The 15,514-nt window shown below is 43.5% G+C and overlaps 1 protein-coding gene across 3 annotated transcripts in view; it reads left to right on the plus strand.

Moving 5' to 3' along the window:
- Positions 1-15,514, plus strand: part of TSNARE1 (t-SNARE domain containing 1) — a 530,032-nt gene that overhangs the window by 112,338 nt on the left and 402,180 nt on the right. For all 3 annotated transcript variants that reach the window (XM_009332991.1, XM_009332989.1, XM_009332990.1), the window contains one exon: positions 5,329-5,451. In XM_009332991.1, coding sequence (XP_009331266.1) covers positions 5,367-5,451 — 85 coding nt within the window. In that variant the 5' untranslated portion in view covers positions 5,329-5,366. The remainder of the gene's footprint in view (positions 1-5,328; positions 5,452-15,514) is intronic.

The raw sequence follows: 15,514 nt of genomic DNA on the forward strand, positions 1-15,514 counted from the left end.
GCATGTGAAACACTTCTGTTTGCTATAAAGAACGCCGATAAAGAGCAATAAGGGTCTTTGGTTGCTGCTTGCCAGAGTCCGTGCCATTAATCCCCACAAAATGATTCTATGATTCTCTGCAGCACTGGCCAGTTGTTCCCCAACCTTCATTTGTGCACTTGTTTGCTGCTTCTAAATTCAGGTCCCTGCAGTTGACCCGAATTATGTAGCATCTTATTTTCTTTGTCAAACATCACTTCTGGTTTGTTAGGATTGGTCTGAATGCTGAAGCTGTCATTTAACCTCCGTGTTTGGTGTTGTGTGTGCGTTTAACGAGCCTAATCCCCATTCCATCACCCAAGTCACTGCTCAAAATACAAAGGGAGAGAGCAGAGCTTGGTGGACCCCACACAGTTTCTTCTTTGGTTATGACAACAGTCCACTGGGAGCATTTTTCTAATTAAAAAAAAAATTCACCTGCACCTCCAATCCATTTCTTCTGCCGTGCAAGGAAACACATAATCACATAAAGCTGTAATATCTACTGTTTTTCTGCTAACTCCACTGCCTGCTAACTTGTTGCATAAAGAAGTTAACATTGGTTTAATTTGACTTAGTGCCTGATGCATGCTGGCTGTTATTCTCTTTTTTACCATCAGATACTTTCAGTGAATTTATTCCAGTGTTTTTGAAGGAGATGGAAATGCAGCTGATGGGTTTGCAATTTTCTTACTCTTCCTTTCTCCACCCATTTAGTAAATAGGCACAGTAAGGGTCCTCCGGTCTGCCAAGTGGGCTGTGAGTGGCTCTCAAGCTGCTTCAGGCATCACAGGAGGAAAATCACAGAATCCCAGAACCACTGAGGTGAGAAGGAACCTCTGGTGGTCATCTTGTCCAACCCCACTCCTCAGAGCAGGGTCACCTAGAGCAGGTTGCTCAGGCCCATGTTCAGTCAGGGCTTGAATATCTCCAAGGATGGGGACTCCACAACCTCTCTGCACCACCTGTGCCAGTGTTTGACCACCCACACCATAAAAAAAACCCACAAATAAAACAAACAGCTTTTCTTCTTTTTTAAGTGGAATTTCCCATATTTCAATTCATTTCCATTGCCTCTTGTCCTGTCACTGAGCACCACCGAGAACAGTCTGGCTCTGTCGTGTTTACTTCCTCCCATCAGATATTTATACACATTAATAACCCCCCCGAGTCTTCTCTTCTCCAGGCTGAACAGTCCCAGCTCCCTCAGCCTCTCCTCATATATCAGATGCTTCCATCCCTTAATCATCTTCATGGCCCTCTGCTGGATTCACTCCAATATGTCCATGTCTGTCCTCCTTTTCCATTTCTTTCCAGTATGCTTATGTCTTTCTCATTCAGACTCAACTTTAAAAACATCTCACTTGCCTAAAGTGCTCTCTAACCTGTTTCTTCCATGCTGAAATTTTACCTTTCATTCCTACTACCAATTATGCTGGCCATCTGAATGTCCCTCGAAATGGAGACTGATGTGTAGAGGGGAATTTTTTAAATAATTTTTCCCGCTTGGTTTTGCCTGCCAGTATCTTTCCCAATACAAGAAACATGAACCAACCTTTTCCTTGAGATCCTACATCCTACTATTATCCTCACTGCATGGTTGACTTCTACAGGATATACAAAGCAAGAAGTAGTTGCATGTCATTAAAATGCAAATTCATGCCTCTGGCAGGATGAATGTCCTTTTAGTCTGGTTTGGGTATTGTTGTTCCTTCGTTGGTATTTTAGGTGATGAGGATAAAGCTGTGATAAAATCTTTTTCTTATTTTTCTCCTTTTTTTATTTTTATTTTTTCTGTATCTAGTATGTTAGGCAACGCTTGTTCCATGTTGTACAAACTGCCTTCACAGTAAATTGGACATGTCTCCCTGAGGAGCAGTAGATAAAAGACTTGGGAGGTGCCATGGGAATGGGGAGGGAAACGCTTTTATTGCCAATCAAATTAAAGGTATTTAGATCTGCTGTTAAATTTTCCTGTAAATATATTACTGTGGGGTAGGAGTGTGGTTCTGGAGCTGTGTGAATAAGGGATATTTCAGTGGCTTAGTAGGATGGGGTGGGAGTGGTTGTTTCTGAAAAGGTTGGTTAAACTAAAACAAAATATTTCATTTTCAGTTCTTTCTTTTTTTTTTTTTTCCCTTACAGGGAGAAAAAGTTTTAAAATGGAAGCATGCTTTGAAAATGATAAATCAACATGAAACATTTGGAGTGCTCTAAAAGCCTTCCTTCTCTCCCCCTTTCACACCACTCTGTTGGGGAAAAAATAGATGCATTCACTGTTTGCCAAAGAAACACTTGCCCAGTTGTAATCAAGTCATTTTACAACATGGTGTAGACTTTCACTCCACGTTTGTTGTATGTGACCTTGGGGACGTCGTGGCAGCAAATGCTTCCACTTGCTTATCTCTAAAAAGAAAGGATGGGTCAGGACCAACCTCTGTACAGAGGTGGTTTTCAAGCTGTGGTTGTCCCACTTCCCTGCTTACAACAGTCTTAATCTGTAGCCGTGCTGGGAGGTAAAGAAAATAAGATAACTCCTTATCCCTGCCCAGAAATGTTCCTGTAACTGTCTTCTATGTGCCTTTATTTTTCCAGGTAAGAGTTTTCCTGGATCTTGGGTTGTATTTTGCAATGGAGGTTGTGTTACTGTGGTAGTTGTGGGCTAACCTGAGACCTGGGAGAGGCAAGATTTCTTCCCAAGTCCACCGCAGACTTCCCAAGTGAATCTTCATCTGTTTCTTGTAGTGGTTAGTGGTTGTGATGAAGAACTTCCGTCAAGACATCATCTATTATATTTTTGTGGTGCTTATATTTTTACATGCTTGACATAGTCGACTGTTGTGTTGTTGAGTGTCTTGGAAACCCATGGTTCGCAGATGGCTTCTTTTAACTTTCCCTTCTGTTTACTTCATTTTCTGTCTCCTCTATGCACACACAAATACACGTACTCATCCTTTCTCTGGCTGCTTGGGCTATTGCACGTTGGCTGCCATAGGTTTGGACTGAAAACCGTTTTCCTAAAATGAAAGATTTATGGTCTAGGGGTACCTGCAGCCTCAGATGCCAATTATGTGTGTACCTGGTACACTGAGGCTGGGTAGGGAAGCTGTACTCTGGATTTTCTCCACTTTTAATGGATTTAGCTCCCATCCATTGCTTTCTCAAAGCAGTTTCATCCTCTTATGTGTCTGTCCTAATTAAGGGAGGATGGTGAGCGATTTCCTTTAGTCCTGGAGTTTCCCTGTCTGGCAAATCTTAGCAGTAATTTTTTGCTTGGTTTTGAAACTTTGAGAGAAAAAAGGAGAAGGAATCATAGAATCATAGAATAGTTTGGGTTGGAGTACAAGAAGTGCCTGAGACCATTAGACTCTTCCCAGTACAGTCCAGAACTGGGAATTTTCTGGTGCTCTGCTCTCAGAGTACCAGAGAACGTAGTTGCAAGTACACCGCTGTGTCAGTGCACCCCAAAAGAGACTTCAGCCCTTTGCTGGGGCATCTAGCAGTGCATACGTCAGGACATCATGCAACACATGGCCATGTGTCAAGAAGCTCTTACAAGCTGGAGGCCATTCCCAGCTTTATGCATGTCAGAGGGAAAGTGGCTGGTCCAGGCCACGTGCAATTTGAGTGTCCAAGCCCAGGACGGAGCGTTGCATCTCATGTCATCCAGCCTTACACCCCGACATCTTTCTCAGTACAAGAAAGACATGGACCTGTTGGAGCAGGTCCAGAGGAGGGCTACAAAAATGATCAGAGACTGGAACACCTCTGCTATGAGGACAGGCTGAGAGAGTTGAGTTTGTTTAGCCTGGAGAAGAGAAGGCTCTGGGGAGACCTTCTTGCAGCCTTTTAGTACTTAAAGGGAGCTTATAAGAAAGATGGGGACAGACTTTTTAGTGGGGCCTGTTGCGATAGGACAAGGGGGAATGGCTTTAAACTAAAAGAGGGGAGATTCAGATTAGTTATAAGGAAGAAATTTTTTACAGTGGGGGTGGTGAAACACTGGACCAGGTTCCCAGAGAGGCTGTAGGTGCCCAATCCCTGGAAACATTCAAGGTCAGGTTGGACGGGGCTCTGAGCAACCTGATGTAGTTGAAGATGTCCCTGCTCATTGCAGGGGTTTGGACTAGATGACCTTTAGACATCCCTTCCAACCCAAACCATTCTATGATTCTGCCATCGCGCTGAAGGGGTTGCATATGCTTGTTGGAGAGGGTGGTTCGTTGGCCCAGGTTTTTTTGGTTGTCCTTCAGTTAAAAAGTGACATTTATAAGACAGAGCAACTCCCTGCATGGAGGGAAGGTGGTATTCCTAGTCATCTCACGCCAACGTGTCTTCTCCACTGGACTCTCCCATGCTGCCATACTGCAGCATCACTGCATCGCTGCTTGATGATGGACTACCCAGTAGGTAGTGTTGTCTTCTACCTTTTTTGGGGAATAAGTCTCTATCCTCAGCCTCCAGATTTTCCCTGCTTGGGGTGTTTTTTCAGTCTTGGTGTAAGGAAGCAGCAGCTGGGTTTTGGTCCTGTATCATGCCCCAACTGATGCAGCACCTTTATCTCTTCTCTTCCTTTGCCACTGTCATCTCCATGCCTCAGAGTTGAACTATTTTTAATATCTAAGTCCTGGGACTCTGCTGATATGCTGGAGGGTATCTGGGGCCCATGGTGAGACAACGTTTGTGGATGGGAAGGAGGAAGAAGCAGTCTTTCTCTGACAGTGCTGCATTGATTTCATTCTGCTGCTGCTACCTAAGGCCTTACAGTTTGTTGTTTTTTTTTTTTTAAACGAGCAAGGAAAAATAACTTTGGCTCCAATATTTATACTAAAGGCCCAGGAGCTCATAATATGGCAGTAAACTGTCTCTTTTGAGAGCTCATCAAGACTGCAGTATGATGGATAGACTCCTAACCAGCTGCGTAGTGGTAATGTTCCAGAAGACGGCATTACCTTTTTTTGATCGAGTGCCTAGTCTTTGCCTACCAGCTCAGGATCTCAAAGCACTTTGTGAACAGCAAGGAATTAAAAGTCTTGCCGTGGCTGAAACGGATAAATGGTTGCCCTTTATCACTGGAGAAAATAAGGCACAGGGAGGTCAAATGACTTGTTTGCCCCAAGATCAGCTGTAGTCCAGGAGACCCGGATTTTAGTGTGGTTTTTTTTTTTTCTGCAGGTAGGCACTGTGAAGTTTAGAGATAGTCCTGTATTTTTTCATTTGCCTTTTTTTTTTTTTTCCTTTTTTCTTAGAATACTGGAGTTTAACTGACTTTTAACAGTGTTGTATCTGTCTTTTTCTCTGTTTTCTTAGGTTTGAAGTATAATCCTGCATCCATTGCTATCTAGAAAATGTCTTATGGATCCATTGATGGGAGTGGATTTGGGAGCAGGAATCCATTTGGAGGCCCTTCGAGACAAGGCTATCAACCTCTCGGTAAAATATTGATCCCTTGCTGTAATTTATTCTACTTGACTCCCTGGGGACTGAAGTTTTTCTTGCTCATGTTCAGTGTGGCTGATGTATAAATATCACACTCACTCCAGAGGTCATTTCTGATAGTGATTTTCAAAGGTGAAAACCAAACTTCTGTTGGGTTCGATTTGTATGGTGAGGCACCACATCTTACCATGCTCAGGACTTGAGGCTGCAACGTGGAAAAGCAGCGCTGATGAGGATTCTGGAGGTATTTTGGGGGACTACAAGAAGAAATGTAGCATATTCTTTAGACCTGCTCATGACTTTCCTCATCTACCCAGAACCTTTGCAAGAAATTTGTCCAAAAGGTGGCTCTGTGGCTGGCGGTAGGCACACAGATGATGGGAGTAAATGAGAAGATGTGCAAAGGACAGTGGGCTGTGCTTCCACAGAGGGTAACTTTAACTGCTGTGAAGGCTGCTTGAATCTGGGAAATGTGCACGGATGTGGCAACAGGGTCAAAAACTTGCTCAGGAAATGCTGAAACCATAAACAGTGTCTTGCAAATGACTGTGGATTCTATTTTTGTGGCATGTTTTTAAGCAAAGACCAGATGTGCTTTTCTTACCTGTTTCCCCCTTGCCCCGAAGGACTCTAGAAACACTAAAGTAGAAAGAGAAAAGCATCCAGGTGTCAACCTGTGTATCTGAAGTGGTCCCAAATATGCAAGTCAAAGCTGCGCTTCATAAAAGCAAATTCATAATGTAACTGTCATAGCATGGAGCGCAGCTAATGATTATAACCTCCTGCTTTTGTGTGTTGAAGGCGTTGACTCTACTGTGTCCCCTTCTTGACGCAGGCACGTTGTAGGAGGCATCCTTTGCCAGAACACTGGTAGTGCGACGGTTGTCCTTGTTGACATGGGGCTGGTTCGTGCACGGAGGTGGAAGGTAGGTCTCATCCTGCCCACTTCTGAGCTGTTGTTTGAGAGGCCAGCCCATGTGAGCATGGGCAGATAAGACCACATCTCCAGCTGCCCAGATGTGCGCCAGATCCCGATCTGGGCAATTGCTGTAGGGTCAGATCTGGGTTAATCTAGTCTGGCTTTCAGCAAGCCTTGTTAGCTGGAGCATGTTCTTGCATTTAATTTTGGTCCTGGGTCTGGCTTGCACTGCAGGGTGAGGCTGCAGTGGCTATGGTGTAGACGTGACTGGGAGTTCAGACCTCTGCAGAAGCATCAGGAAACGGGACCTTGTAACATGGCAAAGGGCTGTGTTACCGCTTTGCACCGGGGAAGAACATCACCCCTCTCTTCAGTTGCCTTTGATTTCGACTGGGCTGTTCATTAATGCAGCCTGACTTGGTTTTCAAGTTTTGAGGGTTGCAAATGTTCTTCAGGAAACATTTCGTTGTTTTGTAAATAGCTGTTCCCCCTGGATGGAAATATAAAAGAAGCATAGAGGTTTCTCCTGGTTTTCTGTTTTCTTACGAGTTTGGGTGTAATTATGATTTTTTTCCTTTGAAAAGGGAGAAGGTATTGAAGTAAGTGCGAGTTGTCTGTTCAGTTGTAAATAGTGATTTTTAGGCTATTCTACAAGGCAAAATTAAAGGCATAAAAGCAAGGAAGAATGGGATACTTGGGCACAATGAAAGAACCATAAGAAAAGAGAATTGAAATGTGGACTAGACAAATGATGAATCTCAGTGAATTGTAGTTTAGGTTAAAAAAACGTGAATACTTATTGTGCTGTATGAAAGGACCACTATTTTTAATGCAAATGCACAGAATAATTCAAGACACTTGCAATCTCTAAATATTTGAAGAGATACCTCATTGTGTCCAGCTTGCCCATCATTTGGTGGTTACCGATGTGACGCTGAAGCCACCCTCAGTGGATTGCAAAAAGCAGCTGATGCAGAAACATCAGCTTTCTTGAGACAGCCATGGGCTGTCGGCTGCCCAGCCGGAGCCTGTTAACATGTTGGCTTATGTCTTGGAGTTGAGTGCTGGCTTCCCCTTTATATGTGCACACGTCATGTCGGGTGGCATTGCGATGGACACATCTCCAAGGTCCTCCAGGCTTGATTTTTCCAGCAAGCCAAAAGTGGTTGTGGACTTGCTAAATACCGAGTTGGTCCCTTGGCTAGGTGTCCCTGTGGAAAGGATTGCAAGGGAAGGAACCTGATTGCGTTGGCCAAGGGCAACTTGGAGAAACTTTTCTCCTTTCTGTGTGTCGCAATCAGAGACGTTACATCTGAACCTGCGTAGCTCCCCATGCCCCTTCGCCATGGGAGACTGAGTAACACATGCCAGATGTCTTCTGTTGTAGTATCCCCAAATATTGTCATTACTTAAGTGTCAGGAGAGGGTAATGCAACATTAATCGTCTGCCTCCTGCTTCTGAAAGATGAATGACTGGCTTGCTAAGAAATACTGCCCACTGTATTAGATCATGGTATGGCTGGAACAAAAGAGCGTGGCCTTCCTGCCGGCATACGTATGTCTGCTCGCAGGGGGGGGAGACCCTGATGGACATGTTCTGCATGTGCTCTAAACCTCTTCTTTTTATATCTAACAAATAAATAAATAAAAACAGGTACAAGCATCCCTGCAGATAGTTACTGTCTGACAGTGGTGTGTAGTCCAGCGGTAATATTCAGGCATCCAACAGAAAACCCTGAGATCCTGCACCAGTAAAGGTGGTGGGAATGGCACTGCTTAATAGCCTTTCGGTAATAAATTGGCATGGAAGTCACACACAAAGAACAAGCAGGTTTTGGCAGCCCCAGCTTGCCCAAGGAGCTGGAGGCTTGTCACAGCACGTGGTCATACAGTGGGATGGGGAAAAAAAGAACTGCTGGGGACTTCATTTTTGAAATCTTTAATTTCATGAAAGAGAGCAAAGAAAAGTGGGCTCAGGTTTTTGTTGGGTTTTTTTTTTAATAAAGGGTGATACTACCAAGAGGGTGTCCTCTGTCCTAATACCCGTCTGTCCATCTTGGCTGCATTTCCTCCATGCTCAATCCGAATGCACTCCCCAGGCTGGGAAAGATTAATTACTTGAAGGTGCTTCCCTTGGCCCTGGGCTGACGCGATGATGGATGGGCTTACAGCCCATCACTGGGCCGTGTGGCGGCTGCCCTTGCTGACCAGCCTAATTAGAGAGATCCGCAGGCTCCGTTTGCAGCAGTTTTGGGAGGAATCCCGGAGGCAGTTTTTTGGGGAATTTGGTTTGCCTGGGACTCCTGGGTGTCAGACAACTCTGGTTCAAACTCTGCTTTTGGTGGTGTTGCTGGAGATCCAGGATTTCTTGGGGAAAAAAAACCCAGTATACTTCCCGCCCCCCCCCCCCCACCTTAACTGGAGAGCACCCTAAGGTGTGTCACAAGGGAGACCACCAGGATTACTTGGAGTATAGCGGTTTTGGGGGTTGGCAGTGTCGTCCCACAGCCACTGAAGAATAGCAAGGAGTGGCAGGTGGAGGTGTAAGCCATGTCCCTGCTCTGCAGTTGTGAATTACAACCTCCTCCAGCAGCATCTGCATCCGCTCCTCATTCTGCTCCCAAAAATCCCTGTAAAACCAAGTGTTCTGCTGTTTTCTTGTAGGACCTTCTCTGGGCTTTAGCTGTGCATTGGTGTTGGCATGGAGAAGTTGGAAAGTAGGTAGTAGAAAGTTGTTGGGTTTTTTATTTTTGTTTTTATTTTTTTAACTTGAGAAATGAAAAAGATTGAAATTACTTCAAAAGATTTTTTTTTTAAGTTATGTGACATGTCTGAAATAAACGGAGACCAAACACTGTACAGCAGTAGCAATTAAACTCTGAATTCTTACGATTTTGATGCGTGTAACATGCACTCTCTACCATGTTCAACCTGTCTTCCCAAAACTGTCTTTTTGTGGGGAAAATGAACAAAACCTGCTGTACACAGGGAGGCATAGAGGTCAGGGAATTCAAATAGCTTGAATTAAAATGCCACAAGCCAGGAAATTTTTAACACTGCTTTTATCAACCTTACTGTACATTGGACATTAAATGCCAGATTTGAAAGGGTGAGGGTAATTTCTTATTCCAGAGGTGCAATGTTTCTAGGTGCGCTCAAGGGACCATTGGCAATGCTTAATTTTACTATGACTTCATTTAGACCATTTTTCCTTCAGTTGCTCGTGAAGATACTGTGCAGGACACTGGCCAGAGTTGTACTCAAGATACTATCGCACGTGCATCTTTCTCCTTGTCTGTTAGGTTGGTTATCTTGTCACAGGACGAAATTAGATTGGTCCATGCAAGTTGGTCTTGGCAGTGTTCGCTGGGTATATATCACCTAATTATCATTTCAATACTTAGCAATTGTTAAATGATTTGTTCTAACATTTTTCTAGGAATCGGGTCTATAATTTTCTTTGCCCTTCCCTCTCTACCACCTATCTGCTGCTCTGGTACACCAACCAGCTCTTGGGTGGAATTTCCCATCTAAGTGCTGGCAACGCTGTGTTTGTCCTGCCTTAGCAGTTGGACCATCCTTCTGTCCTCTTCGTACCTCTCCAACCCTATTTTGCTCTTTTCTTAGCAGTTTTGGAAAGTGGTTTGTCCTTAAAAAACCCACCTTGGGGTTCATTGTTGCCTCCAGGCTGGTGAAGTCACAGAGCTCATGTGCTGCATGGGAGGGAGATGCTCACACTGGTCGTGGCCCCTTTGGTGGCATGGGGATGGCAGGAGCTCTGCTAGAGACCCAGGTCCAATGGCTAAAGCTGGGGTAGATGTTCTGTAGGCAAAACCCACTCACAAGCTCGTGTATGAACCAAGCACTGTGGCTTGGCCATCACATGGTCTCATCGCAGCTCTGGGTCTGATGGCAAACCATGGGAAGGAATCCACTGCCAGCTTCACATCTTGATACTGCGAAGTGCTGAAGCACATAACAAACCCTTAAGTACACACGAGTCCCCCTGAGGTTAATTAACATTAAGCAGGTGGTTAATCCTTTTGCTATATTGGGACCTGAATACTGCTTTGGTTTTGCATTAACTTCTCGAATTGCTTCCAATACTTGCAACGCTATTAAAGGGACTCTGGAACCCTTGGTCATTGCAGCGTACAGCATTGTCCAAAGGGTCTGGAAGGTGGTCTAAGTCTGGTCGTGGCAACTATTCCTTGCTGGAGCAATGAGGGGCCCAACCGTGCACTTAAATGTCCTCAGTATAGAGTGTTAGAAAGAGTTAAAAGCAGTGAAAGAAAGCAAGAACAAAAACTTTTAATCTTTTAGGGAGATTCAAAGCTACTATGCAATATTAGGGGTGGGGTTTTTTGAAAGTTAAACCCTTTAAAACTGAAGGATTGGACTGCGTCTTGATCACATTCAGGAATATAAGCAAAGCATGCTTTTGGGTTGGAGTCCCATCAAGTGTAGAATGGAAGGAAGGACTTAAAGTGTGACCTTCTGTAGCACCTTTTATCTGCCATGCGTAGATGGGTTCACAAATATCACTGCAAGTTTACACCTGGACTGTAAAGAAAATGATCTTTCCTCTATTTTATACAGCACTAAACAATAAAATGGCTTGTCAAATGTTGTGTAAAAAGTTTCTGAGAGTCTTAATGATTTACCTTCACTTCTAAGTCTGACATATGTCTGAAATATGTTCTGACATATTTTCTTGAATTTTTGGGGACACAGAAATAGAGGGCTTGGGTGGTGTATTAAATAAGTTATTAATTGGCCTGAAATAAAGTGCTGGTCAAAGCCTACATGCAAATAATATAAAAAATCATGAGAAGATGATCTCTCCCACTAGACAACCTCAAAAAGCATTTTGTGGCATCTACAGAGGAATTATTCCGTATTGTTTCTTTGCTATCATGCAAGACTTCCAAAAGTTATAAATTTATTTCCTTAGTCCAGTTTCACTAAATTTAGAGGATATTCTCTGTTTTACATCCAGTTCTTAGAGATCTTAGCAGTGATTTAATGAATTAATAAGCCTAAACATAAGAAAACATATTAAAGAATAATGAACAACATGTTTTATAGCAAAAGGAATTGCCAGGAGAATTAACTTTCATACACGAATTAACTTTGAAACTGTTTGTTTTGAAAACCTCTGCCCTATCCCTTCTGGCGCTTTTAACATGATAATAAATGTTTCACTATAATCTCAGTATTTCAGGGAAGTTGAATGGTTATGCATTTATTTATATAACTAGCAAAACTAGAACACACCATTGGAATAAATGTTTTAATGAAATATGGGAGGGTGAGCTGAAAACTTCATAGCACTTTAAAAAAAACCCACAAACCAAAAACCTCATGGGTAAAGATAAACATTTTTTTCTCTACCAATTTTATTTGCTAGTCTTGGTCATCCAAAGCCACTTTACTGTAAACATGTAAAAATCATGCCAGTGGTCCCAATCTTTAACAGAAAATCGGAAAGCAAAGACGCTGGCCTCTCCTTAGGCAGCGTTCAGCTGGAAATGCATTTAAACATCTCATCCTCTCAGAATAGCTTGCTCCATTTTCCACTCGATTACAGTCAAATTAGAAGTAGCTTAAAAAGATCCTCTCCCCGCAGTCTGCTCGTCGTATGGGTAGAGGTACCTTGATAGGGAAAGCAGAGCAGGATGAACGTGCTGGTGATTCCTTTAGTTTCCCAATGGGTGCCTGGCCGTGAACCCCAGCCCTGAAGCTGTCCTTCTGGGATTTCTTTCCCAATGGGTGTATTTCCCTAAAGGAGAAGAGACTGTCCCATGCTTTAGTTTCAGCTCCTGAAATTAATACAGCTCAATGCTTTTTGCTTCTGGCTGCTCTTGCAGCTGGCTGATCTCTGGCAGAGTCAGTAACCAAAGGCTTTTCCTTGTCTCAGGTGCAGAGCAAAGAAAAGTTAAGTTTTATTAAAAAAAATAAAATTTAGCTATCGCTTCACGGAAAGTTTGTATCAGTTCTTGTTTAAGCTATTCAGACCTAGACAAGACATCAATCGTCCTGAGATTTCTTTAATACTGTCAGTTCAGTCCAATTCTTCTTTGACAACTTTCTCAGTTGCTCAAAAGCACTTCCCCAGTTAGGAAAGCAGAGGGGTCAAAAGGCTTTAGAGCCCTTGTCCAACAAGCCATGAGTGAGTGCTTGGCTGTATTATGTAATTCCTGCAAGTGCTGTGAACCTTCCTTAACTTTTTCTCTGCCCCTGGTCTTGCACGCTGTGCTTTGCATCCTGTGCTTTGCATCTTGGCAATATCAGATGCTTGGATCAAGAGCCTTTTTTCTTACACTGTGCCTACAAATAAGTCTACCTGAAGCAAGACACAGCTGAAATTGAGCGGTAGGATGATTCCATGAGCTTGTACGCACATCTGTCCGTGCTTGCTGAATGGGGATCCGTGGGAAATAGGCTGAAGTTGGAGCTCCTCTTCTGCAGCTGTTTGCTTTTCCATCAGAGCTGTCTCCCCATGCACGTCCCGGCGCCCACCTATGTCTTGCCATGCCATGCAGATGTGCTAGCAGGGAGGTTATGGTCCGAAATCAGTGGTAGATCAGGTCAGAACTTATTCCCAAGTTTGCTCTCAACGTGCCATCTCCAGGGTTGCTGGCATCTCTGGGGTGGTATCTTCACCCCAATTCGATTCATCCAGTTGTCTGGCCAGGAAGAAAGCAGGATCATGCTCCAGCCAGCATTTTTCTTGAGGTTCTGCAACTCCTTTGCCACAACATGAAGGGGAGAACCCCCAAATTTTGCTGGAAAAGGTGGTATCCAGGAGCAGGCTGTCATTGCTGGCACACGTTTATCCACTCATGCTGCATCATTCCCTGTCCTGTTCTTCGGAAGGTGCTGGTGCTGGCAATTTTTGCTGCCCTTATGGCTTGCTAAAAGGTCTCTTAGTATTTTGTTTGTTTGTTTTTTGGTTTCTGTATGTGCACATCAGGAAACCAAGTGAGGCTGAAATTAAATTCGGTTTAATCTGTTCTAGGTTGGATTGACACAAGGATGTTAATGTGCAGTGAGTGATCAAGTGCATGCTCTGTCTCCTCTGCTATTGCTGTAGTAGCCCCAGTGAATTTGGGAATGGACATTGCTGGGCATTGGAAGGAGAGCTAGAATAGTATCTGGCGTGATTTTGCTTTGTCCCAAGCATTCCCCAGGTACAAATCAGACATTGGCACAGCTCAGGTTGTTAGCATGGGTGAGGCTGTGCTGCAACACCCTGATCTTTGGCTGCAAAGCAAACATTATATTAGCTGTATCGCTTCAGGGATTTTTTTTTGTTATTGTTGTTGCAGAATTTCTGCTTGAGGTTTTGGCTGTGAGAGTGAAAAAATTCAAGGAATATGAAACCTGAGATAAAGTTTAGGAAGGGAAAACTTAACCTCTGCTGTCTGTGCTGTTGTAATATGGAAAGTGGGTGCTGCAGAGCACACTGGGTGAGATGGAGCTCCGTGTATTTGCCAGGTTGGGGTGTATTTATGTCCAGTGTTATGGGCAAAAAAGTATATATATATACATTAGCAAAACCTCTGTGCATGAATGCAGCTTGTAGCCCAGGAAGCCATTGACCTTTTGGAGAGCACATACGCGTCCAGGCCCTGCTCCATCACTCCTGCTCCCACCTGCAGATCTCTGAGCTGCCAAGGAGGGGGATTTTTCTCCTCATTTGCTTGCACAGCCCTGGAGAAGCCCGTACCATCGCTTGGGAATATCTGGCTGAGTCAGCTGCTCCTCTAAAAAAAAAAGTTACATGCTTCTTTACCTGTCTGTAAGACAGAGCTAAAGTGTGCATTTTAAAATGGATAAACACGAATTTGTTTTAAACCTAGGTGGTACCTAATAGCCAATCTATTGTAAAATTTCTCATGCTGGGATTAATTCCAGTTTGACAAGTATATTGCTATTTCTCTCCTGAAAGCACATCCGAAATAGTGGGTCTGGGAGCTGCAGACCACTTCAGTAAGAAATGAGGAACACTTTTTTTGACATGGGAGGAAAATCCTTTTAAATTTTAAGGTTCTGGACTTGAAAGTGTTGAACTTGCAAGTCTTGGTCATCTCTGCCACTGCTCTGTAGTGTGGCCTTGCACAAATCTCTTAACTTCCCTGTGTTCTTCTTTCCTTGCCTCCTGCCACCTAGTATTATCTAATTAATTAACCTCTTAAGGATGTAGAATATGTCTTTCGTAATGGATTAGAATAACAGAATTTAGCATCCTTTGTGTATGTGTGCTTTTTCCTTTTTCTCTTTGAACACGCAAGTGGAGTTTTATAATATTTGTTCCTGCCAGCAAAGTGGGAATGGAGATTTATGCAGGTACTGAAATACTGTAGTGGTGAATTACTGTTCTGAAACCTAAATATAAGGATGTATTTATTTGCAGAAAGTACACAAACTCATTTCTGTGCACTATGAAGTGTAGAGAGAGCCGACACAAAAATGTATGTGACACAAAGAGAATTTGGGTTGAGTGGGGGGAAAAAAAAAGAATAAAGCTTTTATCCATGCTGTCAGTCCAGAAATATAATTTCTAACTCTCTTCTTCCAGGTTGACATTTGCTTGGAGACAGACACTGGCAGCTAGAAGTGGGCAGGGATTAAAGATCAACAGTGAGGAAGGACTCGACAGATGTAAGCAGGTAGATTGGGGATTAGGGTGAATTAGTGTGGATGGAAAGCACTTAGGAGCAAGGAGGGATTTGAAATTGGATGTTAGGATGTACGTGTTGCAGATCTTCCCTGAATTTCTGTTAGACTTGGACATTAATGGTTGGGATTCATGAGCACCTTTAGTAGCTGTTGACGTGGCTGAAGGTAATGACAGTCCTACAGATGGTTGTAGTGGGGTGGAAGAAGCAGCTTGCATAGGTTTTGAGGTGTGCAAGTGATTGTATAGGTGTTTCTAAAACCAATTTCCCATTGCTTCCTGATCCCAAGCTGGAAAAGACAGGGTGAAGAAGGAGGAATAAATCAAAGCCCTGCTGATTTATACATAAATGACCAAATGCAATGAGCTTAGCCAGGGAAATAGCGCAAAGTTGGTTGCACTTGACGGCTCTCCTCCTGTTCACCCCTTGCGCTGCTGACCCATGGCATGGTGGT

The sequence above is a fragment of the Pygoscelis adeliae genome, unplaced genomic scaffold, assembly GCF_000699105.1.
Source record: "Pygoscelis adeliae isolate BGI_AS28 unplaced genomic scaffold, ASM69910v1 Scaffold38, whole genome shotgun sequence".
Lineage (NCBI taxonomy): Eukaryota > Metazoa > Chordata > Aves > Sphenisciformes > Spheniscidae > Pygoscelis > Pygoscelis adeliae.